The sequence below is a fragment of the Dendrobates tinctorius genome, unplaced genomic scaffold (genome assembly GCF_039654945.1).
Source record: "Dendrobates tinctorius isolate UK_male_01 unplaced genomic scaffold, ASM3965494v1 ptg000093l, whole genome shotgun sequence".
In the NCBI taxonomy this organism is placed as follows: Eukaryota; Metazoa; Chordata; class Amphibia; order Anura; family Dendrobatidae; genus Dendrobates; species Dendrobates tinctorius.
In genome coordinates this window covers 18473856-18499921 of record NW_027361761.1, presented here as the reverse complement: position 1 = coordinate 18499921, position 26066 = coordinate 18473856, and the positions used below count along the sequence as shown (strand labels likewise).

Sequence of the window (26066 nt, the reverse complement as noted above, 5' to 3'; positions counted from 1 at the left end):
CTTCATAGCAATATTTTTTGATGATAACCACACCATATCACCAACCTTAAACTGGGGACCAATGGTCCTATGTCGGTTGGAAAACTGCTGGGCCTTTTCCTGGGAGAGAGATAACTTATCCACCACTTGGTCCCAGATCTGGTGCATTCTCTCCACCACAGTGTCAACACCTGGGCAGGCAGAGGGCTCCACCTGCCCTGAAGAAAATCGAGGATGAAACCCAAAGTTACAAAAAAAAGGTGACATCAAAGTGGCAGAACTAGCTCTATTATCTAAAGCAAATTCGCCCAAGGGCAAAAATGAAACCCAATCATCCTGATCAGCAGGAATAAAACATCTCAAATATGACTCCAAGGTCTGGTTTGTTCTCTCTGTCTGCCCATTGGTCTGAGGGTGAAAAGCAGAGGAGAAGGACAACTGAATTCCCAGCCTGGAACAGAAAGTTCTCCAAAATCTAGACACAAACTGGACTCCTCTGTCAGATACAATGTTCTCAGGAATCCCGTGCAAATGAACCACCTGTTGTAAAAACAGGGGCACCAACTCAGAGGAAGACGGCAACTTAGGGAGTGGTACAAGATGAACCATCTTAGAGAACCTATCACAAATCACCCAAATAACAGTCATCCTCTGAGAGACAGGCATATCAGAGATGAAATCCATTGAAATATGGGTCCATGGCCTCTTGGGGACAGGCAAAGGCATCAACAATCCACTAGAGCGAGAACACGATTTAGACCGGGAGCACATCCCACAGGACTGCACAAAATTCCTGACATCACGAGACAAGGAGGACCACCAAAAAAAACGACTCACCAGATCTCTAGTACCAAAAATACCTGGATGACCAGCCAAAGCAGAGCAATGAACTTCAGACATCACTCTCTTCTTCCACTGGTCAGGAACATACAACTTTCCACTGGGGCAACGCTCAGGTTTGTCCTCCTGGGACTCTTCCAGAGCACGTCTCAAATCGGGTGAGATGGCAGAAAGAACTACCCCTTCGCCTAAGATGGTAGCAGGCTTGGTCACCACAGGAGAATCAGCAAAGAAGCTCCTAGAGAGGGCGTCTGCTTTGACATTCTTTGTTCCAGGAAGAAAAGAAACCACAAAATCAAAACGTGTAAAAAACAAGGCCCACCTAGCCTGTCTAGGGTTCAAGCGCTTAGCCGACTCTAGGTAAATCAAATTCTTGTGGTCAGTGAGGACCTTGACTTAATGCTTAGCTCCCTCCAACCAATGTCTCCACTCCTCAAATGCCCATTTCATGGCCAACAGTTCCCTATTCCCCACATCATAGTTACGTTCAGATGGAGAGAACTTTCGGGAAAAGAAAGCACAGGGATTCATTTTAGATGTTACAGGATCCTTTTGGGACAAAACAGCTCCTGAACCAATCTCAAAAGCATCCACCTCTACCTGGAATGGAAGTGAGACATCAGGTTGCTGCAAAACCGGGGCGGAGGTGAATCTTCGCTTCAGCTCCTGAAAGGAGAAACAGCCTCTGGAGACCAATTTAACACATCAGCACCCTTTTTAGTCAAATCAGTCAATGGCTTGGCAATACTAGAAAATTTTGTTATAAATTTCCGATAAAAATTAGCAAAACCCAAAAACTTCTGGAGGGCCTTCAAAGAAGTGGGCTGAACCCAATCGTGAATGGCCTGTACCTTGGCCGGGTCCATTTCAATAGTTGACGGGGACAAAATAAATCCCAAAAAAGAAATCCTCTGTACTCCAAAAAGGCATTTAGATCCTTTGACATACAGGGAATTCTCCCTCAAGATCCGGAACACAGTCCGAATATGTTCCACGTGAGAATCCCAATCCTTGGAGAAGATCAAAATATCATCCAGATAGATAATCAAAAATTTATCGACAAAATCTCGGAAAATATCGTTCATGAAGCACTGGAAGACAGGAGGGGCATTAGTGAGCCCAAAAGGCATCACTAGGTACTCAAAATGTCCCTCCGGAGTATTAAACGCCGTCTTCCATTCATCCCCATGCTTAATACGAATAAGATTATACGCCCCCTGAGGTCAAGCTTGGTAAACCAGCAAGCACCTTTAACTCTGGAGAATAGATAAGAAATCAGGGGTAACGGATACTGATATTTAACAGTAATTTTGTTGAGGGCACGATAATCAATACAAGGTCTTAATGATCCATCCTTTTTGGCTACAAAAAAAAAAACGGCACCTAAGGGTGACGAGGATGGTCTAATATGACCCTTCTCCAATGCCTCCTTAATATAGGATCGCATAGCCTCGTGCTCGGGTACAGATAAATTGAAGAGCCGACCCTTGGGAAATTTACACCCCGGGCTCAGTTCAATTGCACAGTCAACTCCTATGAGGAGGCAGAGACGCAGACTCATTCTCACTAAATACATCATAAAAGTCCGCCAAATAATCAGGAACATCATGCGACTGAGGAGAGGTGGAAAACACCGGAGCCTCACTAAAGGCACACCGACAACCCCAACTCACCACAGACACAGATTTCCAATCCAAAACTGGATTATGAATCTGTAACCAGGGAAACCCCAGAACAATAGTATCATGCAGATTATGCAACACCAAAAATCTGCAATTTTCTTGATGGTCTGAGGCGACCCGCATTACCACCTGGGTCCAAAACTGGGGTTTATTTTTAGCCAAAGGAGTAGCATCAATCCCCCTCAAAGGGATAGGCGTCTGCAGAGGTGTCATCGGAAATCCACAACGTTTAGCAAAATCCAAGTCCATTAGGTTTAGGGCTGCTCCCTAATCCACAAAAGCCTTGGCGGAAAATGTGGACAGGGAGCAGTTCAGAGTAATAGCCAGAAGAAACTTAGGTTGAACACCCCCAACAGAAAACGTGTGTGCAAAGCGATTCTCTCATTTAGGACAGACAGAAATAATATGCGAGGCATCTCCACAGAAAAAACACAACTTATTACGCCTTCTGAACTCCTGACGCTGCTCTCTGGAAAAAACTCTATCACATTGCATAGGTTCAGACATTTGTTCAACAGGTGGCAACACCTCTCGTGCAGCTTTGCGTTTGCGCAAACGCCGATCAACCTGAATGGCTAATGACATAGAATCGTCAAGACCAGAGGGAACAGGAAATCCCACCATAGTATCTTTTACGGCTTCTGACAACCCCTTCCGAAAGAGAGCAGCCAAGGCATTATCATTCCAGGTAGTAAGTACTGCCCACTTTCGGAATTTTTGACAGTACAATTCTGCAGAATCACGACCCTGGCTCAATGCCAGCAGGGTCTTTTCAGCCTGATCAATGGCATTAGGTTTGTCATACAACAACCCCAAAGCTTGAAAGAATGCATTCACATTAGTCAGAATAGGATCATTTGGTTTCAAAGAAAACGCCCAATCCTGGGGATCGCCACGCAGCAAAGAGATGACAATTTTAACCTGCTGCGCGGAGCTCCCTGACGAGTTTGGCTTCAAGGCAAAAAATAATTTACAATTATTTTTGAAATTCAAAAATTTAGACCGATCCCCAAAAAATACATCAGGTGTAGGAATCTTTGGTTCAGCAGCATGTGAATGAGCAAGGTAGGCGGAAATTCCCCGCACTTCTGCAGCGAGCTGCTCCACACGATCAGACAATTGCTTTATCTCCATTGAGAGAAAAAAAAATTCCCCCTACGGCCTCAGAGATATAGAGGAAAAAATATACACACTTTTTTTTTTTTTTTACAATTCTTTCCTGCTATTGAGTACCCTAGAATCTGCGGTATGGCGGGTGATTCTGTTATGAATGAGTCACCATAGGAGGCAAAAGCAGAAATACAAGCTAAGTCCAGAAAACCAGAGAAGTTGGCAACTATCAGATTGCAGACCCCTGAACCTATCAACACAACTAGCAGTAGCCGTGGGGGGTTCCTACGATGCCCTAGACCCCTCGATCACAGCCAGAGAATTACATAGGCCTAAAGAAAGAAAGGGGAAATCTAAACTGCCCCAGAGCAAACCCCAAAGCAATAGGCAGCCCCCAACATATAATGACGGTGAAGCAAGATGAAAATACTAACACAGACAGAAAGATAGACTGAGCAAAGACGGGGCCAAAAACTACCTAGATAGGAAAGGACAGGAAGGCTGCTGTCTGCAATCTGCCAAAACCCTATCAAAGACATAAGCCAACAAGCTGATATGAAAAAGGCCCTGAAGCAGCTAGGCTTCAAAAACTAAATCAGCACTCAGGTATTTTCAGAAGACAGAGCTAAATGAATTCAGCACACCCCAGCAGGGAATGGCAGAATTCCAGAAAAACAAAGCAAAACAAAGTCAAAGCACCAAAGCAAAAGGCCGAGCAGCAAACTAGCTTTAGAGGAGCAGGAATTCAGACTGGTCTCCAAGGATCCCACAGAGAAATCACCCGCAGGGCAGAAGGGCGTCGGCAGCCTTATATCCAGTCAGTAACTCCACTCAGCCAGTCATCATCATCAGCCTCAGGTGTTTGATAATCAGGCTCACTACCTTTCTTTACCAGAAGAGGGAGTTCCTCGGGCCTCAGTAATGAAGGGGAAAATGAACTCACAACAGTATTCTGTGCAACATGTATGCTCCAGCCCCAGAGTCTCCTATGTAATGTATATGTTGCAGCCCCAGTGTCTCCTATTTGGTGTATATACAACAGTCTGTGTTTCCTGTGTGATGTATATACTGCAGATCCCCACTGATTGATTTCTATAGTTGTTACTTGAGCAATGATGAATTTCCCACTCTGAGGATAACTGCAGCATAATATCCACGTGTAAAAGCAGTTACGAGTAGCCATATTATTAATGCTATCTAATATCATGCATTGCACCAAAAAGAAGCAACTGCAGCCGTCAAATTAGGGGTGTTAGCTTTTTTTTTGTTTGATCTAATATAGCAGGACAAAATTTCAAATTGGTAATTTTATACGACCTCTGAATGATGGTATAAATATCCAAATGGCCCCTAGCAGAAAAAAGGATTCCCACACCTGCCATAGAAGGACCAGAGTTCATTTGCGCAAAAAATTTGCAAGCAATGAATCAGCCGAAAACATTAGTGGATTACAAGAAGAACACCCACAATAAGTGAAAAGGAGTAAAAAAACAGATGAAGTAGAACATAAATTTTAAAATAGGTGCAATTAAAAAGAATAATTCAATGCAAAGCAAATAAACAAACTTTTAGCTGGAAAAAGTAAAGTACAATTCACGTGACTGCAATAATGAATTGGGCCCTTAGTCCATAGTTTTTGGTCTTGAGGTGGTCATGGTAGACTAGCTGAGTGCTGCAGTCATCCTTAAGGGTATGTGCACATGCTGCAGATTCTGCTGCGTTGTACAGTACCTTTATTTCCTAATGAAAAAAAACCGCAGTGCACATGCTGCGGATTTTTCCGCCCGGATTTGCTCCGGGTTACAATCCGCAGCATGTCAATTCTTTGTGCGGTTTCCGCTGCGGTTTCACACCGTATCATTATGAGGTGTGAAACCGCAGGGCAAAACCGCAGATAAAGCGCATGACTTTTGTCCTGCGGATTTACCTGCAGATTTTTCAACAAAATCCGCTCAACCTAAATACTACGTGGGCACATAGCCTAAACCCCAATGTTTCCCTATATTTGGAATTCTGGCCATTGACATAAATCTTTTGTAACTGCTTCTCTCATAGAGAAACATTAAGATTATACTTCAACCAAAAGTCCTTTTGAAGCAGTAGACATGTACACATTTCTTTTGCTTTAACTTCTTTTTCATGTTTAATGAGATTTTATGTGACCATAGTTACTAGTAGACCAAAAAAGACCCAAGATTTGGTACTGTAGCATCACTCTCATGCATTTTCCTTTCATGTAAATCAATATTAACAGTAAGTGAAGGAGTCAGCTCCTCCTTCCTCCATGTTGCAGCGTAGTGACCCCTGCACAAGTCACGGAGCATGCCCACTGCAGTTATAGGAAGTTTTGCCCCCAGCAGTTCGCCCCCAGGTACATTTTGCCCCCGCACATTTCACCCCTATCATTTCAAATGCTGGGGATAAAATGTGTAGGGGCCAAATGTACCCGGGGGTGAACTGCTGGGGGCGAACTGCTGGGGGCGAAACATCCAAATCCCACCCACTGAATTCTCCCATAGATGTCAGAGGTTTGTTTTCTGACTTCGCTACCTTTGATGTAGCTGCTGTAAAGAAAATTTCTGAGCTGCTGTTCACAGTGGAGAGCAGCACCTCAAATAATATGGCAGCCACCAAAATGACGAACAGAAGATAAAATTAGAGACAGAGAAGCAGATAATTACAATATAGCGCATTTTGCTGACTATAAGACACACCAGACCATAAGACACCCCACAAATTTTGGGGAGGAAAATAGGATTACAAAAGATTTTTAATAAAATGGGGGTCTGTCTTATAGTTCGCATGTATGTTAGATCACCAGGGAGGCAGCAAAGGTGGAGCCGGGTCACAGGAGGCAGGATCCCTGCTGCAGGAAGCCGGCAGCGGCAAAAGTGGGGCGATGCTGTAGGCTCTGAGTGGGAGCTGGAAGAAGGGGTGAGATGGAGTGGAGTGCATTGATTTCGCAAAGGTGGGCTTCAAGAAGATGGCATGCGCAGATTGAGATCCTTTTCCTGAAGCACACCACTGGGAAATCAATGTGCAGAATGGGGACTGAGCTTCTGCCTCACTGCTGACACCCCTCCTTCCAGCCCAGGGCCTGCAGCATCTCTCCACTTCTGCCACCACAGCCACTGGCTTCCTGCAGCAGGGACCCTGCCGGATGTGACACTGCTCCACCACCGCCACCACTCGGTAAGCTACATTCAGACTATAAGACGCACCCATATTTTCTTCTCATATTTAGGGGAAAAAAATGCATCTTATAGTACGAAAAAGATGGTACATGATACATTTCCACACATAAGGCAGGTTTCTTACTTTGGATTTCTGGATATTTCATCATCAATAGAAGACCCCACCTCAAGGTTGTTGAGGTTGTCTCCATGCCAGCAGCAAAGAGATCCGATGCCAGCACAGTAAGGTTTTCATTGGTGAAGTATAATTCAGGATTTGGCTTTTCCTAAGACATAACATATATCACATATATCACACTGCAAAAATGTGATTATTCTCGTTGTTTTTACACCATTATTTTAGTAAACATTAAAGAAGAATCTGTTTTTTACTTTTCAGCTTTTTTTTAATCCACACTGTACTGTCAGTTTTTAGAGATGCATTTTTATGTTATGGTATGTCATACCTGTAATTTTGAGTTTCTGCCTTCCCTGCTAGAGTTTGTGAGGTTGAGTGGGAGGAAATAACTAGTTATCACAAAAAAGCAGATAGGTCAGTATACAATTCTTCAGTCTCTGAAAACTGCAACTCGTCATACGAAAGACAAGTCCTCGTTTGGCTACGTGGGAGGAAATATAAAAAAGCGGACTCTTGGAAAATTAGGAGAAAAATGGACATGCGTTCAATAGGTTAAGTAGAAATCTTTTACCTGTTACGGCTGAAGTAATTACTTTGAAAATCGTTATGAGAAAGGCTCTATCCTTTTTTGTAAAGTTTCCCAGCTTAATATTAAAGATAATCTGTCAGCAGGGTTTTCTATGTATTCTGAGAGAAGAATGATGTAGTGAATTTAGACCATGACTCCAGCAATGTGTCATTTACTAAACTATTATGTATTGTTTCAGCAAAATCAGTGGTTTATCAGCTGGAGATTATCCCTACAGGACTAGATGTCTGGTGCCTCCTAGTCAACTGCTCTGTATAACCCCGCCCTCTCCACTGAGTAGTGTGGGTGGAGTTATACTCCAGAGCTCTGCAAGATCTGCTGCAAATAAAACTGTGATTTTTCTCACAACTGCTGCACCCAATAAACTAAGGTAAGTGATAAATGTCTAGAATCAGCCCCTATAACTTGCTGCTCTCACATTACTGATCAAAAATCTGGTGACCTACATTGCTTTATGAACCTTATCCTAACAATGGGGTCAGTTGGATATGCTGAGATGGTCATTGTTTTGACAGAACAAACAGCTTTCCATGAAGCACTATTTTTCATCATGGAAACTTTGAATGTTGCAGGAGAAATTCCTAACTTAGGGCAAACACAAAATCCATATATATACATGTAATTAGGAAAGTGAATATGGGGAAGAAGAAAGGACACATGATAATTGGTTATGCCAGATAACAAACTCAGCTCTGCCATGTAGTTATCAGTTCGTGTTCTAGTACCTCTCGTTGTTTCACCAGGAATGTGTCGATAAAATTCCTCTGGTCATTGACATCCAGTTCTTTCCTTTGGTTGGTGAAGGTCTCTCGAACGAACGCGTGCAATTCACCCACATTCCTGGTGACTGTTTCTTCCAGTCGTGAACACCAGCGCATCACAGATGGAAAGGCGTTAAACAGCTGCAGTGAATACAAAGAATAGATGTGTAGTCCTGCAAATTAAAGGGTTAATCCTATAAACAACCCTTGTCATATGTATACCTGAATGAGATGGAAATTGTATGAATGATGGGGGATAGACCACTAGAACCATAACCCATCCGAAAGTCCTGTGTGAGTTAAACAGTAGTCTGTAAAAGAGGCTAACAATATCAGGCTAGGGCTCAGTGTCCCATGTGAGCTTCCAGGTAGTAATCCCAGAAAATCGCTTCTAGGTGGATGCAGTGCTCTAACGAGCACTAGTGCTCTTATTTTCTGATGATTAGTGGGGGTCCTAAAGGTGTCCATGCACATTAGAGGAAAGTCAGCTACACAATTTACTAATAGCAGGACTGACCAATTAATTTAAGTTTGGGAGTGTTCCAATTCTCTGCCAATGACATATGTTGGGGAAAGAAGGGGTATGTTGGATTTCAGCATGGCTGATCTGCTGTTCCCAAAGGAGACACGATACTGTCAGAAGTTATGCCTCCTTCCTCCATCTACAGGAGTTTCGTTGCTCACCATAGCTTTTGGGGATCCCAATAATTGGACATTTTCATTAATGATCTTCAACAGCTTCAGAAGTGTGGGATCTTCATAATCAAATCGATTGCTCAATAAGATGAAGACAATTATGTTGGCTACAGCAGCATTTATAATCTTGATGTTATCGAAGGGTTCACCTGGAAATACAATGATTAGATAAGGGCCATAAGAAATTACAGCATTAAAGTCTGTGAATCTCAATGTATGTAGGGTGGGTGGGCCTGGCTGGGGGGTGGTCCCTCTGTATACCGCGCAGTAACGTACAGACACAAGATGGAGGCAGTTTTCAGGTGCAACAGGTCCAACTTTATTTTCCGCCATCCGACTGACGGCTCTGACAACACACCGCAATTCCTTCACGGCCCTCCGTTTCCAGGCCCCGGTACACACACACCGTACTTTCACTTGGGATGTTAATACACACACCGTCCCTTTCTCAGCTTCGTGACGTTCCTGCCAGTTTGGTCACTGTGGCCGCCTTAGGCCTGTACAGCAACAGTAATTTTACTGGTCAGCTGTCGTCGTCAAATTCGGTATGCTTTCCCTCGGGACCTCATCTGTACTGCGGTACTTCATGTCAGGACCACCCCCCTGACTTCTTCTCTCCTCAGTCCCCTGGTTGAGCTTTCCTCACAACACCCACTTTGCCACAGGCTCCTCTCCTCTTGAGCTCCTCCCGGGGACTGGAACTTTCAGGAACCCTCCTGTCAAATGTATAACTTTCCCGGTTCCCTGTAACTCCGCCCCCCATTACCAACGGTTTCTAAAGCCCTAAGCTGCTGTCAAGTCCCGAACTCACACTCCTCCCTGCCATCTTGTGGTCAACACCAGGTACTGCACGTCATCTACACTTTCCAACATGACTTCTTCTCTCCTCAGTCCCCTGGTTGAGCTTTCCTCACAACACCTAGTTTGCCACAGGCTCCTCTCCTCTTGAGCTCCTCCTGGGGACTGGAACTTTCTGGAACCTGTTGTGAGTTCATTTTCCCCTTCACTACTGAGGCCCGAGGAACTCCCTCTTCTGGTAAAGAAAGGTAGTGAGCCTGATTATCAAACACCTGAGTCTGATGATGATGACTGGCTGAGTGGAGTTACTGACTGGATATAAGGCTGCCGACGCCCTTCTGCCCTGCGGGTGATTTCTCTGTGGGATCCTTGGAGACCAGTCTGAATTCCTGCTCCTCTAAAGCTAAGTTTTCTGCTCGGCCTTTTGCATTTGTGCTTAGACTTTGTTTTGCTTTGTTTTTCTGGATTTCTGCCATTCCCTGCTGGGGTGTGCTGAATTCCTTTAGCGCTGTCTTCTGAAAATACCTGAGTGCTGATTTAGTTTTTGAAGCCTAGCTGCTTCAGGGTCTTTTTCATATCAGCTTGTTGGCTTATGTCTTTGATAGGGTTTTGGCAGATTGCAGACAACAACCTTCCTTTCCTGTTCTGTTTAGCTAGCTTGGGCCCCATCGTTTGCTCAGCCTATCTTTCTATCTGTGTGAGTGTTTTTTCATCTTGCTTCACCGTCATTATATGTTGGGGGCTGCCTTTTACTTTGGGGTCTGCTCTGGGGCAGTTTAGATTTCCTTTTCTGTCTTTAGGCTATTTAGCGCTTCGGCTGTGATCGAGGGGTCTAGGGCATCGTAGGAACCCCCCACGGCTACTGCTAGTTGCGTTGATAGGTTCAGGGGTCTGCAATCTGATAGTTGCCAACTTCTCTGGTTTTCTGGACGTAGCTTCTATTTTTGTGTCTGCCTCCTACGGTGACTCAATCATAACAGAATCACCCGACATACCGCAGATCCTAGGGTGCTCAATAGCAGGAAAGAATTGTATAAAAAAAAAAAAAAAAAAAAGTGTGTATATTTTTTCCTCTATATCTCTGAGGCCGTAGGGGGAATTTTTTTTTCTCTCAATGGAGATAAAGCAATTGTCTGATCGTGTGGAGCAGCTCGCTGCGGAAGTGTGGGGATTTTCCGCCTACCTTGCTCATTCACATGCTGCTGAACCAAAGATTCCTACACCTGATGTATTTTTTGGGGATCGGTCTAAATTTTTGAATTTCAAAAATAATTGTAAATTATTTTTTGCCTTGAAGCCTAACTCGTCAGGGAGCTCCGCGCAGCAGGTTAAAATTGTCATCTCTTTGCTGCGATCCCCAGGATTGGGCGTTTTCTTTGAAACCAGATGATCCTATTCTGACTAATGTGAACGCATTTTTTCAGGCCTTGGGGTTGTTGTATGACGAACCTAATGCCATTGATCAGGCTGAAAAGACCCTGCTGGCATTGAACCAGGGTCAAGATTCTGCCGAATTGTACTGTCAAAAATTCCGAAAGTGGGCAGTACTTACTACCTGGAATGATAATGCCTTGGCTGCTCTCTTTCGGAAGGGGTTGTCAGAAGCCGTAAAAGATACTATGGTGGGATTTCCTGTTCCCTCTGGTCTTGACGATTCTATGTCATTAGCCATTCAGGTTGATCGGCGTTTGCGCGAACGCAAAGCTGCACGAGAGGTGTTGCCACCTGTTGAACAAATGTCTGAACCTATGCAATGTGATAGAGTTTATTCCAGAGAGCAGCGTCAGGAGTTCAGAAGGCGTAATAAGTTGTGTTTTTTCTGTGGGGATGCCTCGCATATTATTTCTGTCTGTCCTAAACGAGAGAAACGCTTTGCACACACGTTTTCTGTTGGTGGTGTTCAACCTAAGTTTCTTCTGCTATTACTCTGATCTGCTCCCTGTCCACATTTTCCGCCAAGGTTTTTGTGGATTCGGGAGCAGCCCTAAACCTAATGGACTTGGATTTTGCTAAACGTTGTGGATTTCCGATGACACCTCTGCAGACGCCTATCTTGATGCTACTCCTTTGGCTAAAAATAAACCTCAGTTTTGGACCCAGGTGGTAATGCGGGTCGCCCCAGACCATCAAAAAAATTGCAGATTTTTGGTGTTGCATAATCTGCATGATACTATTGTTCTGGGGTTTCCCTGGTTACAAATTCATAATCCAGTTTTGGATTGGAAATCTGTGTCTGTGGTGAGTTGGGGTTGTCGGTGTGCCTTTAGTGAGGCTCCGGTGATTTCCACCTCTCCTCAGTCGCATGATGTTCCTGATTATTTGGCAGACTTTTATGATGTATTTAGTGAGAATGAGTCTGCGTCTCTGCCTCCTCATAGGAGTTATGACTGTGCAATTGAACTGAGCCAGGGGTGTAAATTTCCCAAGGGTCGGCTCTTCAATCTATCTGTACCCAAGCACGAGGCTATGCGATCCTATATTAAGGAGGCGTTGGAGAAGGGTCATATTAGACCATCCTCGTCACCCTTAGGTGCCGGTTTTTTTTTGTAGCCAAAAAGGATGGATCATTAAGACCTTGTATTGATTATCGTTCCCTCAACAAAATTACTGTTAAATATCAGTATCCGTTACCCCTGATTTCTGATCTATTCTCTAGAGTTAAAGGTGCTTGCTGGTTTACCAAGCTTGACCTCAGGGGGGCGTATAATCTTATTTGCATTAAGCATGGGGATGAATGGAAGACAGCGTTTAATACTCCGGAGGGACATTTTGAGTACCTGGTGATGCCTTTTGGGCTCACTAATGCCCCTTCTGTCTTCCAGTGCTTCATGAACGATATTTTCCGAGATTTTGTCGATAAATTTTTGATTATCTATCTGGATGATATTTTGATCTTCTCCAAGGATTGGGATTCTCATGTGGAACATATTCGGACTGTGTTCCGGATCTTGAGGGAGAATTCCCTGTATGTCAAAGGATCTAAATGCCTTTTTGGAGTACAGAGGATTTCTTTTTTGGGATTTATTTTGTCCCCGTCAACTATTGAAATGGACCCGGCCAAGGTACAGGCCATTTACGATTGGGTTCAGCCCACTTCTTTGAACGCCCTCCAGAAGTTTTTGGGTTTTGCTAATTTTTATCGGAAATTTATAGCAAAACTCTCTAGTATTAGCAAGCCATTGACTGATTTGACTAAGTAGGGTGCTGATGTGTTAAATTGGTCTCCGGAGGCTGTTTCTTCCTTTCAGGAGCTGAAGCGAAGATTCACCTCCGCCCCGGTTTTGCGGCAACCTGATATCTCACTTCCGTTCCAGGTAGAGGTGGATGCTTCTGAGATTGGTGCAGGAGCTGTTTTGTCCCAAAAGGATCATGTAACATCTAAAATGAATCCCTGTGCTTTCTTTTCCCGAAAGTTCTCTCCATCTGAACGTAACTATGATGTGGGGAATCGGGAACTGTTGGCCATGAAATGGGCATTTGAGGAGTGGAGACATTGGTTGGAGGGAGCTAAGCATCAAGTCGTGGTCCTCACTGACCACAAGAATTTGATTTACCTAGAGTCGGCTAAGCGCTTGAACCCTAGACAGGCTAGGTGGGCCTTGTTTTTTACACGTTTTGATTTTGTGGTTTCTTTTCTTCCTGGAACTAAGAATGTCAAGGCAGACGCCCTCTCTAGGAGCTTCTTTGCTGATTCTCCTGTGGTGACCAAGCCTGCTACCATCTTAAGTGAAGGGGTAGTTCTTTCTGCCATCTCGCCCGATTTGAGACGTGCTCTGGAAGAGTTCCAGGAGGACAAACCTGAGCGCTGTCCCAGTGGAAAGTTGTATGTTCCTGACCAGTGGAAGAAGAGAGTGATGTCTGAAATTCATTGCTCTGATTTGGCTGGTCATCCAGGTATTTTTGGTACTAGAGATCTGGTGAGTCGGTCTTTTTGGTGGCCCTCCTTGTCTCGTGATGTCAGGAATTTTGTGCAGTCCTGTGGGACGTGCTCCCGGTCTAAATCGTGTTCTCGCTCTAGTGGGTTGTTGATGCCTTTGCCTGTCCCCAAGAGGCCATGGACCCATATTTCAATGGATTTCATCTCTGATATGCCTGTCTCTCAAAGGATGACTGTTATTTGGGTGATTTGTGATAGGTTCTCTAAGATGGTTCATCTTGTACCACTCCCTAAGTTGCCGTCTTCCTCTGAGTTGGTGCCCCTGTTTTTACAACAGGTGGTTCGCTTGCACGGGATTCCTGAGAACATTGTATCTGACAGAGGAGTCCAGTTTGTGTCTAGATTTTGGAGAATTTTCTGTTCCAAGCTGGGAATTCAGTTGTCCTTCTCCTCTGCTTTTCACCCTCAGACCAATGGGCAGACAGAGAGAACAAACCAGACCTTGGAGTCATATTTGAGATGTTTTATTTCTGCTCATCAGGATGATTGGGTTTCATTTTTGCCCTTGGCCGAATTTGCTTTAAATAATAGAGCTAGTTCTGCCACTTTGATGTCACCTTTTTTTTGGAACTTTGGGTTTCATCCTCGATTTTCTTCAGGGCAGGTGGAGCCCTCTGCCTGCCCAGGTGTTGACACTGTGGTGGAGAGAATGTACCAGATCTGGGACCAAGTGGTGGATAAGTTATCTCTCTCCCAGGAAAAGGCCCAGCGGTTTTCCAACCGACATAGGACCATTGGTCCCCAGTTTAAGGTTGGTGATATGGTGTGGTTATCATCAAAAAATATTGCTATGAAGGTGGCTTCTCCTAAGTTTAAGCCTAGATTTATTGGACCTTACAAGATTTTGGAGATAATTAATCCGGTCTCTTTTCATTTGGCTCTTCCTGTCACATTTAAAATCCATAATGTGTTCCATAAATCTTTGTTGAAGAGGTTTGTTGAACCTGTTGTTCCGGGGGTGGCACCTCCAGACCCTGTATTGGTTGAAGGTAACATGGAATATGAGGTAGAGAAAGTACTGGATTCCCGTCTGGCTAGACGGAGACTCCAGTATTTGGTTAAGTGGAAGGGTTATGGTCAGGAGGATAATTCCTGGGTCTCTGCCTCTGATATTCATGCCAAAAGATTGGTGCGTGCCTTTCATCGGGCTGACCCTGATCGCCCTGGTGGTGTGGTTGAGGGTTCGGTGACCCCTCCTCAAGGGGGAGGTACTGTTGTGAGTTCATTTTCCCCTTCACTACTGAGGCCCGAGGAACTCCCTCTTCTGGTAAAGAAAGGTAGTGAGCCTGATTATCAAACACCTGAGTCTGATGATGATGACTGGCTGAGTGGAGTTACTGACTGGATATAAGGCTGCCGACGCCCTTCTGCCCTGCGGGTGATTTCTCTGTGGGATCCTTGGAGACCAGTCTGAATTCCTGCTCCTCTAAAGCTAAGTTTTCTGCTCGGCCTTTTGCATTTGTGCTTAGACTTTGTTTTGCTTTGTTTTTCTGGATTTCTGCCATTCCCTGCTGGGGTGTGCTGAATTCCTTTAGCTCTGTCTTCTGAAAATACCTGAGTGCTGATTTAGTTTTGAAGCCTAGCTGCTTCAGGGTCTTTTTCATATCAGCTTGTTGGCTTATGTCTTTGTTAGGGTTTTGGCAGATTGCAGACAGCAACCTTCCTTTCCTGTTCTGTTTAGCTAGCTTGGGCCCCATCGTTTGCTCAGCCTATCCTTCTATCTGTGTGAGTGTTTTTTCATCTTGCTTCACCGTCATTATATGTTGGGGGCTGCCTTTTACTTTGGGGTCTGCTCTGGGGCAGTTTAGATTTCCTTTTCTGTCTTTAGGCCTATGTAATTCTCCGGCTGTGATCGAGGGGTCTAGGGCATCGTAGGAACCCCCCACGGCTACTGCTAGTTGTGTTGATAGGTTCAGGGGTCTGCAATCTGATAGTTGCCAACTTCTCTGGTGTTCTGGACATAGCTTCTATTTTTGTGCCTGCCTCCTACGGTGACTCAATCATAACAGGAACCCTCCTGGCAAATTTATAACTTTCCCGGTTCTCTGTAACTCCGCCCCCCATGACCAACAGTTTCTAAAGCCATAAGCTGCTGTCAAGTCCTGAACTCACACTCCTCCCTGCCATCTTGTGGTCAACCCCAGGTACTGCACATCACCTACACTTTCTTAGCTGTTTCCCCACTGTCATAACTGCTATCTGCCTAAAATGTGCAAACCCTCCTTCCTACTTGCTGACAAGTCCGTCGGTCAGGTCACCTTCCCTACACTCTCCCTTCCTTTGTCTATTGTCGACCTCGACAATCATCGTCCCTGCCTGCATCGTTCTGGAACTTCCCCTGCTTTCTGTTGTCGGACAGGTGGTTGGGCCAAACCCACCATCTGCGGGGGCCGAACCAAAGCGGGAGCACCATGCCCTGAGCAGCCTACCGCCACTCGCCAGCGCGCACGCCACATGACAACTCCTTTGAAGTTGGGCTAGGTACACCCGGATTCTCTCTATGGCGTGTAACTTCCCCTACTCTCCCCTTCTGTCACCTTCCACTCTCCGGCACGCCATGATCGAGGCCCTACGCCTACCAAATCACCGCCCCGCATGACCAACAGTTTCTAAAGCCCTAAGCTGCTGTCAAGTCCTGAACTCACACTCCTCCCTGCCATCTTGTGGTCAACCCCAGGTACTGCACGTCACCTACACTTTCCTAGCTGTTTCCCCACTGTCATAACTGCTATCTGCCTAAAATGTGCAAACCCTCCTTTCTACTTGCTGACAAGTCCGTCCGTCAGGTCACCTTCCCTACATGTATTAGAAACGTTGTGTTCTTATGTATAGAGTAAGTGCACATAATATGGCCAATGGCTGACCATGTAGCCACTAAAAAAAGTTGAACGGTTACAGATCTTGCTGTCCTTCAACTCTGTGTGTGAATCTCAGTGTATAAACTTATTCATGTTCTAACATATAGAGTAGGTGCCAAGACATAGCAAATGGTCGACCATGCAGCCTCTGAAAAATGTTGAGTGTGATTCCATCTAGAGCATTTCTATCAAGTTGCTAGATCCCTAGACAATTAGAGACATTTTCTTATTTTACAAGTGTAAAATATACTCATAGGCTACATTCAAGATGGAGGAGGGGATTATAAAATGGCTGATGACCAGCCATAACAGGACCTTTGAGGTCTAGCAGTAGAAAATACAAGAGACTAGAACAGACTCTGTGCTCCTGGGGGATTATGACTTTTCTGATTATTCAAGAAGAGTAGTCTTTATTATAAATGTGTGCAATAATTGATGTAGGTACTATATTGGTAACCAAGATAAAAGAAATCAAGGATGGATCTCAACTGGAGCTCAGACCTTCAGAATTATCCAAGTCCAGCATAGCCAACCACCAAAAATTATAGTATTTATAATTTTCACTCATGAATACAACAGTTTGGCAAGATGGAAGCATTCACTAACCTTTGTAAGATCTGAGTTTCTTTACTAGAAAATCACTTTCTTCAGAAATCTTGTTTTCAATGACTTTTTTCCCCATTCCAAAATCTCGAAGTGTTGATAAAGTAAATCGTCTCATCACTTTCCAGTTTTCATCGTTGGTAAATGTAATTCCTGGGAATGGTACATGTTTCATAGTGAGGGAAAGATGTTAGACATACAAGATGGCTACCAACATATATTTTTCAGTGGCTAATTCATAGCACCAAATAGTAGGAGAGTCAAAAATTCTCCTGAATGGAAAAATTGTATTATTATCAATGAAATGTCACCTCTAGATGAAAAATATTTAGAAATGAGAGTCCTCAGTGGCTGATACTTTTTAATGGCTAACTGAGAATATGGTAACAAATTGCAAGCTTTCGAGACTACTCAGGTCTCTTCATCAGGCATATAGACTACCGTATTTGTTACCATCTTTTCAGTTAGCCATTAAAAGGTATCAACCACTGAGGACTATCAATACTAAATATTTTTCTATTTACTGGATAACATGGTACAAAGATATATATCTTACCTCCGGATGAGACATTTTTGAAGAAATGGCCACTGAAGTTATATGGAGTAGTGTGGGTTTCTACAATGTACCCTCCATGGACTTAATAGTCTTTAATTGTATGATACATTTTTAAACTAAAATAAATTCCAGCTCAAGAAAATAGTAGTTTTTAATAAGTTGGACATGAAATTATCTTAGTATACAGTATGTGAATGAAATCACTGTAATTTTAACCAGTAATATCGTATTGATTTTTAAAAGTAAACAAAGGTCAGAAAATGGCCTATTGTTTAAAGGGGTATTTTCAATGCAACTCTTCAGCAGCAAAGAGCAATGCAGTCTCCTTATTCTCACTTCCTGGTGTGATGCAGTGACAGGTATTATTTGAGAGGGTCTCTGTGTATGCCCCTGCGTATTAAGGCCGCTGGAGTGTATTGCAGTCACAGATATAGCTGTGGCTGCAATGCAGAATAAAAGTAAGTGTGGTCTTGAACAAGCTATTTGCCCAAGGCAGATTTAAAAAAATCCAGCATGGGCTTTCATTTTTGGAGCAAACTACAGGATGGTAGTAGGGCGGTTCGCTCACTCCAGGCTGGGTCTTACAAGTCCATAGATTCCATTTAAAAGCCCTGCAGTAAAGGGTTGGGTGTGTCAGCGTTTGTTGCAAGTGGCAGAGCACGTGGCTCTGCAACAGCCAGCGTATGTGAGGTAACACAGAGCCAAGAGAAGCGAGAGCATAGCAGCCTTTAGCATGACACGGTGGTGCAATCGCCCACAGCAACCGATCTCGGTTACATACTGTTTTGAAGCCCCAGATGCGATCTGGAAGATACCATGTGCTCTTTGTTTTGTGAGGTTTGGACATTAAAACACGTTTACTTTAGACTTTTCCTGGGTCACTGCCTCATTACCGTATGGTGTGAACACCGCTGCACTACACTGGTTTCTAGTAGGACAGGGTCTTCTACATTACTGGTGAGTAGCAGAGCTATAGTATTAATAGAACGCCGGACCCTGAAAGCCCCGGAGCTATGGAAAGGGTCGCGTTCCTTGCTGGAGACAGTCAGCCCCGAGTCTATACTGAGGGCCTACCCCATAGTAAGATTGGCAGGAGACCATTTTCCCCCAAAATGGGGTCTCAAAAACTAACGGACCCTCTAATTTTAGGTGCTGGCAATGCCAAGGGCCCAGACATTTGGCTGCCAACTGTCCCCTGACGGCTGAACCTATGGTTTGTGGGTTTATGCACAGAGTTTCTATGTTCACCCAGTCAGTCTGTACCGCAACTACAGACAATGCATGCAGTGAACCCCAACTGTGCCAGGTACTCATCAACGGTACTAGATGGAGGCTCTCTTGGACTCAGGGAGCTTAGTTACTCTGGTCCATGAGTAACTAGTTGCAGACCTTTGGCATTTTAGCAGTTAATTTGCTGAGGTAATATGGAGAAATTTCACCCCATGCTTCCAGAAGCCCCTCCCACAAGATGTTTTGGCTTGATGGGCACTTTTTGCGTACCATACGGTCAAGCTGCTCCCACAACAACTCAATGGGGTTGAAATCTGGTGACTGCGCTCGCCACTCCATTACAGATAGAATACCAGCTGCCTGCTTCTTCCCTAAATAGTTATTGCATAATTTGTAGGTGTGCTTTGGGTTATTGTCCTGTTGTAGGATGAAATTGGCTCCAATCAAGCACTGTCCTGTTATGAATGAATCACCGAGGAGGAAAAAACAAAAAGCAAGCTAAGCCCAGAAAACTGAAAGGTTGGTATCTAGCGGATTGCAGATGCCTGATCCTATCCACACAACTAGCTGTAGCCGTGGAGCATGCCTATGGTGGTCCTAGACGCCTCGTCACGGCAGGAGAACTAAATAAGCCTAAAGAAAGAAAGGGAAAATCTAAACTGCCCCAGAGCAGACCTCAAAGCAATAGACAGCCCCCAACATGTATTGTCGGTGAAACAAGATGAAAACACAAACACAGATAGAAAGATAGGCTGCGCAAACGATGGGGCCCTCACTAACTAGAAAGGACAGGAAAGAAAAGCTGATGTCTCTAATCACGCAAAAAACCCTGCCAAAAAATGTCCAACACGTCTGACAGAAAAAAGCCCTGAAGTCGCAAGACTTCAATACCCTATATCAATACCCTATATCAGCACTCAGGTATATTCTGAAGACAGAGCAAAAGAGATCAACTGATCAGAGACAAAATGGGGATTCAGCCCAGTCCCAGCCAGGGCTGGCTGAACACAAAAACTAAAGTAAACCAGACAAAAACTCAAATGAACAATAGCAGAGAAAAATTAGCTTTAAAAAGGCAGGAACCAAACTGGAAACCAGAAGCCACAGTCAGGAGAAATCACCAGCAAGAAACTAGGGAGTCGGCTGCCTTAAATCCAATCAGAAACTCCTGATGTCCAATCGCAGTCCTCTTCCTCAGGTGGCCGGTCTCTGCCATTTAGATCAGCTTCATTACCTCCCTTCACCAACAGAGGGAGTCCAAATAGAGAACTCACTACTCCTCTGTCAGCACAGCCAGCTCCATAACACTCACCAGAAGCCAGAGGCAAACCCGAAAATGAGATCACAACACTGTCCACAGGGTATGGCATGGCATTGCAAAATGGAGTGATAGCCTTCCTTATTCAAAATCCCTTTTACTTTGTACAAATCTCCCACTTTACCAGTACCAAAGCAACCCCAGACCATCTGTAACACCGCTGTGTTTGTACTCTGTTTACCCGGCATTACTCTGCATATCTTTGCTTTAACCCTTCGCTCCTTTCCCTCTAATGAGCTGGAATGCTGTTGTCAGTTACCTGTATGGATGCTGCTCAGTTCCCGGCTCCACTGCGTATCCGTACATGCGTGAGTTTCTCCGCTGCGCTGCATGACCACCCGCATGTGCGTTCCCTGGCTGCCACTGTGGAAGCTACCCGCAGGTTGTTAGGTCCTCTGCAGTTGTGCATGACTTACTACGTGTGTATAGACTTGCAGCGCTGCCAGGTGTCCTTTGCTATGCTGATTTGTTTCTGGCTGTGCTTAGGGTGCGTGCAGCCACACCTCCCCTGCTTTTATGAAAAATGGGTGTGTGCTTGAATTGCTGCTCCTTGCCTATTGCCGTGGGGCAGCTCCTATATAAAGTTCCCCTGACAGGGGGGCATTGCCAGAGCTTTGCATTGTTTCTGAGTCTTGCTATGTGTGTTTGGTGTTCATCTCCTGCCTGCGTTCAGTTCTAGAAAAGCTGATGCCTGTTTTCCGCCTGCTCTGGGGGCAGATTACCCAGATCTGTTTCTGTTCAGTCTGTTATCAGCTTTGGGACAGCTGATGTCTGAGTTCCTGGACTTGCCTTGTTTATGTGTTGGTACCAGAGTCCTTGTCCTTATTCCTGCTGTATCTTGTTCCTGAAGTCCTTCTGTGTCTTGAACCCTGTACCCAGTGACTGTGACCTTTTGCTTACTGACTTTCTGTGAATATACCTGGGTTTATTTTGGAAGTTGGAATCCGGAGTGTCTGCTGAGTTTCTACTACTCTGTGTTCAGCTTGTTATTCAGTGCAATCCCCGGCAAGCTCCAGTCCAACCCGGCGGTGCTTGCGCCAGACCACTTAAGTTCCTTTTTAGGTCGCTGCCAGATATCCGGAGCCTGATGACCGTGGCCTCTTGTCTGGAGCCTGATGACCACGACCTGATGTCCGGTGTCTGACGAACGCTCCCAGATGTCCGGTGCCTGATGACCTTCACCAGAAGTCCAGATCCTATCCTTCGCTGCCTGATGCCCGGAGCCTGTCGATTGCTGCCATATGTCCAGAGCTTGATGACCGAGGCCTCATGTCCGGAGCCTGATGTCCACGGCCTGATGTCCAGAGCCTGTCGATCGCTGCCAGATGTCCAGATTTCGATGCAAGAGTTATGATGTTCTATCTGAGATCCGAGTTCTGATGTCCTGATGTCCAGATGTCCTACCTGAGACCTGATGTCCTGATGTCCACCTTGTGCCCTGATGTCCTGCCTGAGACCAGATGTCCGGCTTGAGTCCCGATGTCCTGATGTCCGGAAGTTCTGCCTGAGTCCAGATGTCCTGCCTGATGTGCTACCTGAGTCCTGATGTTCTGATGTCCTGCCTGAGTCTTGATGTCCTGATGTCCTGCCTGAGTCCTGATGTCCTGCCTAAAACCTGATGTTCTGATGTCCAACCTGTCTCCTGATGTCCCGCCTGTGTCCTAATGTCCTGCCTGAGTCCAGATGTCTGCCGGGGTTTCAATGTCCCATCTGTGTTCTGATGTCCAGTCTGTGTTCCGATGTCCAGTCTGTGTCCAGATGTCCTGTCTGTGGTTTCCGGGAGTCTCCAGCCCTGTTCCCTGGTGATGGTCCCGCCAGTGAGCCCTGGACCTGTCCAGCCTGTGCCCGGTGCTGTAGTGCCAATGTTCCTGGACCTGTGCTATCCATGTCTTGCTTATGTTCTGATGTCCTACCGGTTCCCTGGGGTCTTACACGTGATGGCTCCGGTCACTGTCAGAAGGCTTTCCGAGGTCAGTGTTAGGCTGGTTTCACATTTGCGTTTTTTTGCGTTTGAAAAAAACGCATACGTGCGCATGCGTTTTTTCCTCTATATTTAACATGGGCGCGCTTACGTGCACGCTGGCATGCGCACGTATGCGTTTTTCATGCGCTGCGATTTTTTGGGGTGTGCGTTTGTATTTTACAGACGCTACATGTTGCATTTTTTGGTCCGCCCAAGCACTGCAAAAAAGAGCATGCGCACGTATGCGCACGTTTTGCGCTAAAAATGGCCATTATGGCCTATGGATGCGCATACGTGCGCACTGGCATGCGCATATATGCGTTTTTTTAGCGCTGCGTTTTTTTGGTGGTGTCCACTAGTTGTACTAGTTATAAAATTCTAAAGTAAAAAAAAAAAGTCTATATAAAGGAGGTGCGTGCCAAAACTCTGCCACTACTACACTGACAGATTGGAGAGCAGACAGTCACCAAGGAACCCATCAGCGTCAAGAATGTGAGTATTATTACATCATATGCCTGTCCTTTTAAATTATGTATGTACTAATGATTTTTATTATTTTTACATGCAGTATGTCTTCAGAATCAGAATATTCCCCATCGCAGCAGGAATTGGCGCAAGCAGACCGTGAGGTGATTATTTTCGTGCATCTGGTAAGTATATCTGCTGCTACTCCAAATCTCTTACGTTTTTTTCAACTTTTTTAAGACATCATCATCATCATCTTCTGCGGACGGGACTACTGAGGGCGAAGAGCAGGAGCAGCGAAGCCAAGTCCCGGTGGTGATACGGAATGTATGTATCAAATGATTTGTAATGTTCTTTATTTTTTATCTTCTATTTTTACTCTTTTTTATGTTTCTTTTTTTGTAACTTTTTATTCAATTTAAATTTGATTATTCTAATGAATGTGTTTTGTCTAGGTTCCACAATGGGATGAAGACGTCTACCTGGATAATGAGCAGCTCATCAGCCTGGTCCAGGAGCGTGCGCCGTTGTGGGACAGCCGTGACCGGCTGTACAAGGACAATGTGGTGACCCGGCGGCTCTGGAATGAGGTGGCCGCAGCGTTGATGGATGGCTGGGACAGCGCCACAGCATCCTCCAAAAAGGCGTTTAGTGAGTATTTCCCTGCTCTGTATTGTGCCGCAGTGACTGTTGTCCTTGACGGCACTGTTGGGTTTTGTGCTAGGTATATTCTAGCAGGAAACCCAACAGTGTCATCGGGCTCTACAGTGACTGCTTTGAGTATTGTATTGCTGTATTGTGCCGCAGTGACTGTTGTCCTTGACGGCACTGTTGGGTTTCGTGCTAGGTATATTCTAGCAGGAAACCCAACAGTGTCATCGGGCTCTACAGTGACTGCTTTGAGTATTGTATTGCTGTATTGTGCCGCAGTGACTGTTGTCCTTGATGGCACTGTTTTTTTTTTCCCAACAGTGGACAAAGTCCGAACACGTTGGCGTTCGATCAAGGACCGCTTCAACAGTGATGTTCATGCTGAGGGCCAGGTTCGCAGTGGATCTGCCTCAAGGACCAGAACTAGATACCGTCACTATCACGCGTTGCAGTTCCTAAGACCGGTCCTTGCCACGAGATCGTAAGTATTATAAATTGTGGGTTTTTAGTTTTATTAATCTGTGTTTTTCTAATCACCAGCTGATGCTTCTTGTAAAGGCATGGTAGTAATGATTTTCCTTTCTTCCACAGCACCTGTAGCAGCACCCTGCAACCTGGCCCTAGAGCGGTCCTTCCTCGGACGTCCTCTGACCCGTCCCAGCCATCTGACAGCCAGGAAGCACCTTGCAGGTCAGCCACACACACAGCTGGTGACCAGGAAGCTGGGCCATCAGGTGTTCCCCTGTCCCAGGTCTCTGCCACTGGTTATGCGGGCACTACCTGCCAGCGGCAGAGGGCCTTGGACAGGAATGTCTTGCCCGAGTTTATGCATTTGAGCGAGGCCTTTAATTCCAGCCTCAAGTCACTGTCCGACAGAGTTGAAAGCGGTTTTGCACTCATGGAACGTGGTTTTAACCACTTTGAACACCGCTTCAATTCTGTAGAACAGCGCCTTGACCGTCTTGAGGCCGACCTCAACAGACCAGCACACCTTTTTTTTAGTAAGATTGAAAAGGGCATGGCGGAACACCTTAGTCCTGAGCAACAGCTGAATGTGCTGCAGGCCTGCAACAATGCTTTCTTGCAGGCTATGCAGCATAATCGGTACGGTCAGCAGTCAGTGGTGTCATTTCCACCTGTGCCACCATTGACTCGCTTCACCTCACTACCACTGCACGGACACCTCTATTCAAAGCCAGGACACCCACCGTTACACCACCACAAGTCTGAGTGCAGCTGGTCACTTCACCGACACCACCATGGCAAGCGCTGCTCCTGTCTGGAGCACCACCGCCACTCCCATGCATGCGTGGAGCTCAGCCACCACTAGGCAAACATGGAACAGCCCTGCCGCTACAACAACATGTAGTAGCCCTGCCACCACCACTCCGCAAACCTGGACCATCACTGCCACCACCAGTCCTCCTGCAAGGACGAGCACTGCCAACCAAGAGCAGCAGCAGCAGCCACCTCAGCAGCAGCAGCAGCCACCTCAGCAGCAGCAGCCACCTCAGCAGCAGCAGCCGCCACCTCAGCAGCAGCCGCCACCTCAGCAGCAGCAGCCACCTCAGCAGCAGCAGCAGCCACCCCAGCAGACGGGGGACCTACACTCAATATTTGCCCCAAGTTCAAGGCGAAATCAATCGAGGCGGGCATTGGGCCAAAGTCGGTCCAGGCACACAAGCCTACGGCGACATGCCATTACAACAAATGTACCCGAACAGATTTCCTCTCCTCCAAGTGTTCCTAGTTTAATTCCCTTAACTGGACTACCTTCCCCCACAAGTTTTGTTGCCCCTTCCCCTCAAACACCGTCTTCCACTGCAAGTGTTGCATATTCCCTGCACACCCCCAAATTGAAACCATCTGCCCCCAAACGCCGTAAAAAATAATTTTTTTGTTTATTTTTGTGATTAAAAATAAATTTACATTTGTGGTTCACCATTACAAAGTTTCATTAATGTTGTTTGCACCGCTCACACACACTGATGGGTACATGTTAAAAACCAACCCAAGGCCTAGTATAGTCATATGTGAAATAACACGGACTAGTATAGTCATACCAAGGCCTAGTGTAATAACTCTAGTTTTACATTTGTGGTTCACCATTACAAAGTTTCATTAATGTTGTTTGCGCCGCTCACACACACTGATGGGTACATGTTAAAAACCAACCCAAGGCCTAGTATAGTCATATGTGAAATAACACGGACTAGTATAGTCATACCAAGGCCTAGTGTAATAACTCTAGTTTTACCAACTAGAATCTGGTTTCATGAAAAACAAACTGTTGAAACTTGTCTATTTCTACACTACCACAATTTTAAATAAAAGTTGGAATTGAGCTGATTACATTCATCCACTCAATGCTGACTTGTATTCCCCATTACCTTTCATTGGGGTTGGGTTTTGAAAAAATCACATACTTTTTTTTCAACTAGTTGGACAATTTTCTCTTGAAAAAAATTGGTTTCCTGATTTATGGCCTGCAGCTTTGCTCGTTCCAATATATTTCACGCAGACTAGCAATGCTGCATTTTAACTCATATGTGTATTTACCTGCCCAGGTGTGTGAACATCAAAAACTTCAGTTATACATGGGAAGTTTTTTTATTTAATTGGAGTTTAAAAAATATAGTGCACTCAGTAATGGTATCAAATAAGGTTTTTTATTACCATAAACAAACAAAAACATTCTTACACCATTTCATCTTGCCA

At 45.2% G+C, this 26066-nt stretch overlaps 1 protein-coding gene across 5 annotated transcripts in view; it reads right to left on the bottom strand.

Moving 5' to 3' along the window:
* The window catches only part of LOC141098591 (cytochrome P450 2K4-like), an 86753-nt gene that overhangs the window by 17530 nt on the left and 43157 nt on the right, over window positions 1-26066 (bottom strand). For all 5 annotated transcript variants that reach the window (XM_073586504.1, XM_073586507.1, XM_073586505.1 and 2 more), the window contains exons 4-7: window positions 17169-17318; window positions 8958-9118; window positions 8238-8414; window positions 6930-7071 (exon numbers count right to left, since the gene is read on the bottom strand). In XM_073586504.1, the coding sequence (XP_073442605.1) occupies window positions 6930-7071; window positions 8238-8414; window positions 8958-9118; window positions 17169-17318 (630 nt within the window). The remainder of the gene's footprint in view (window positions 1-6929; window positions 7072-8237; window positions 8415-8957; window positions 9119-17168; window positions 17319-26066) is intronic.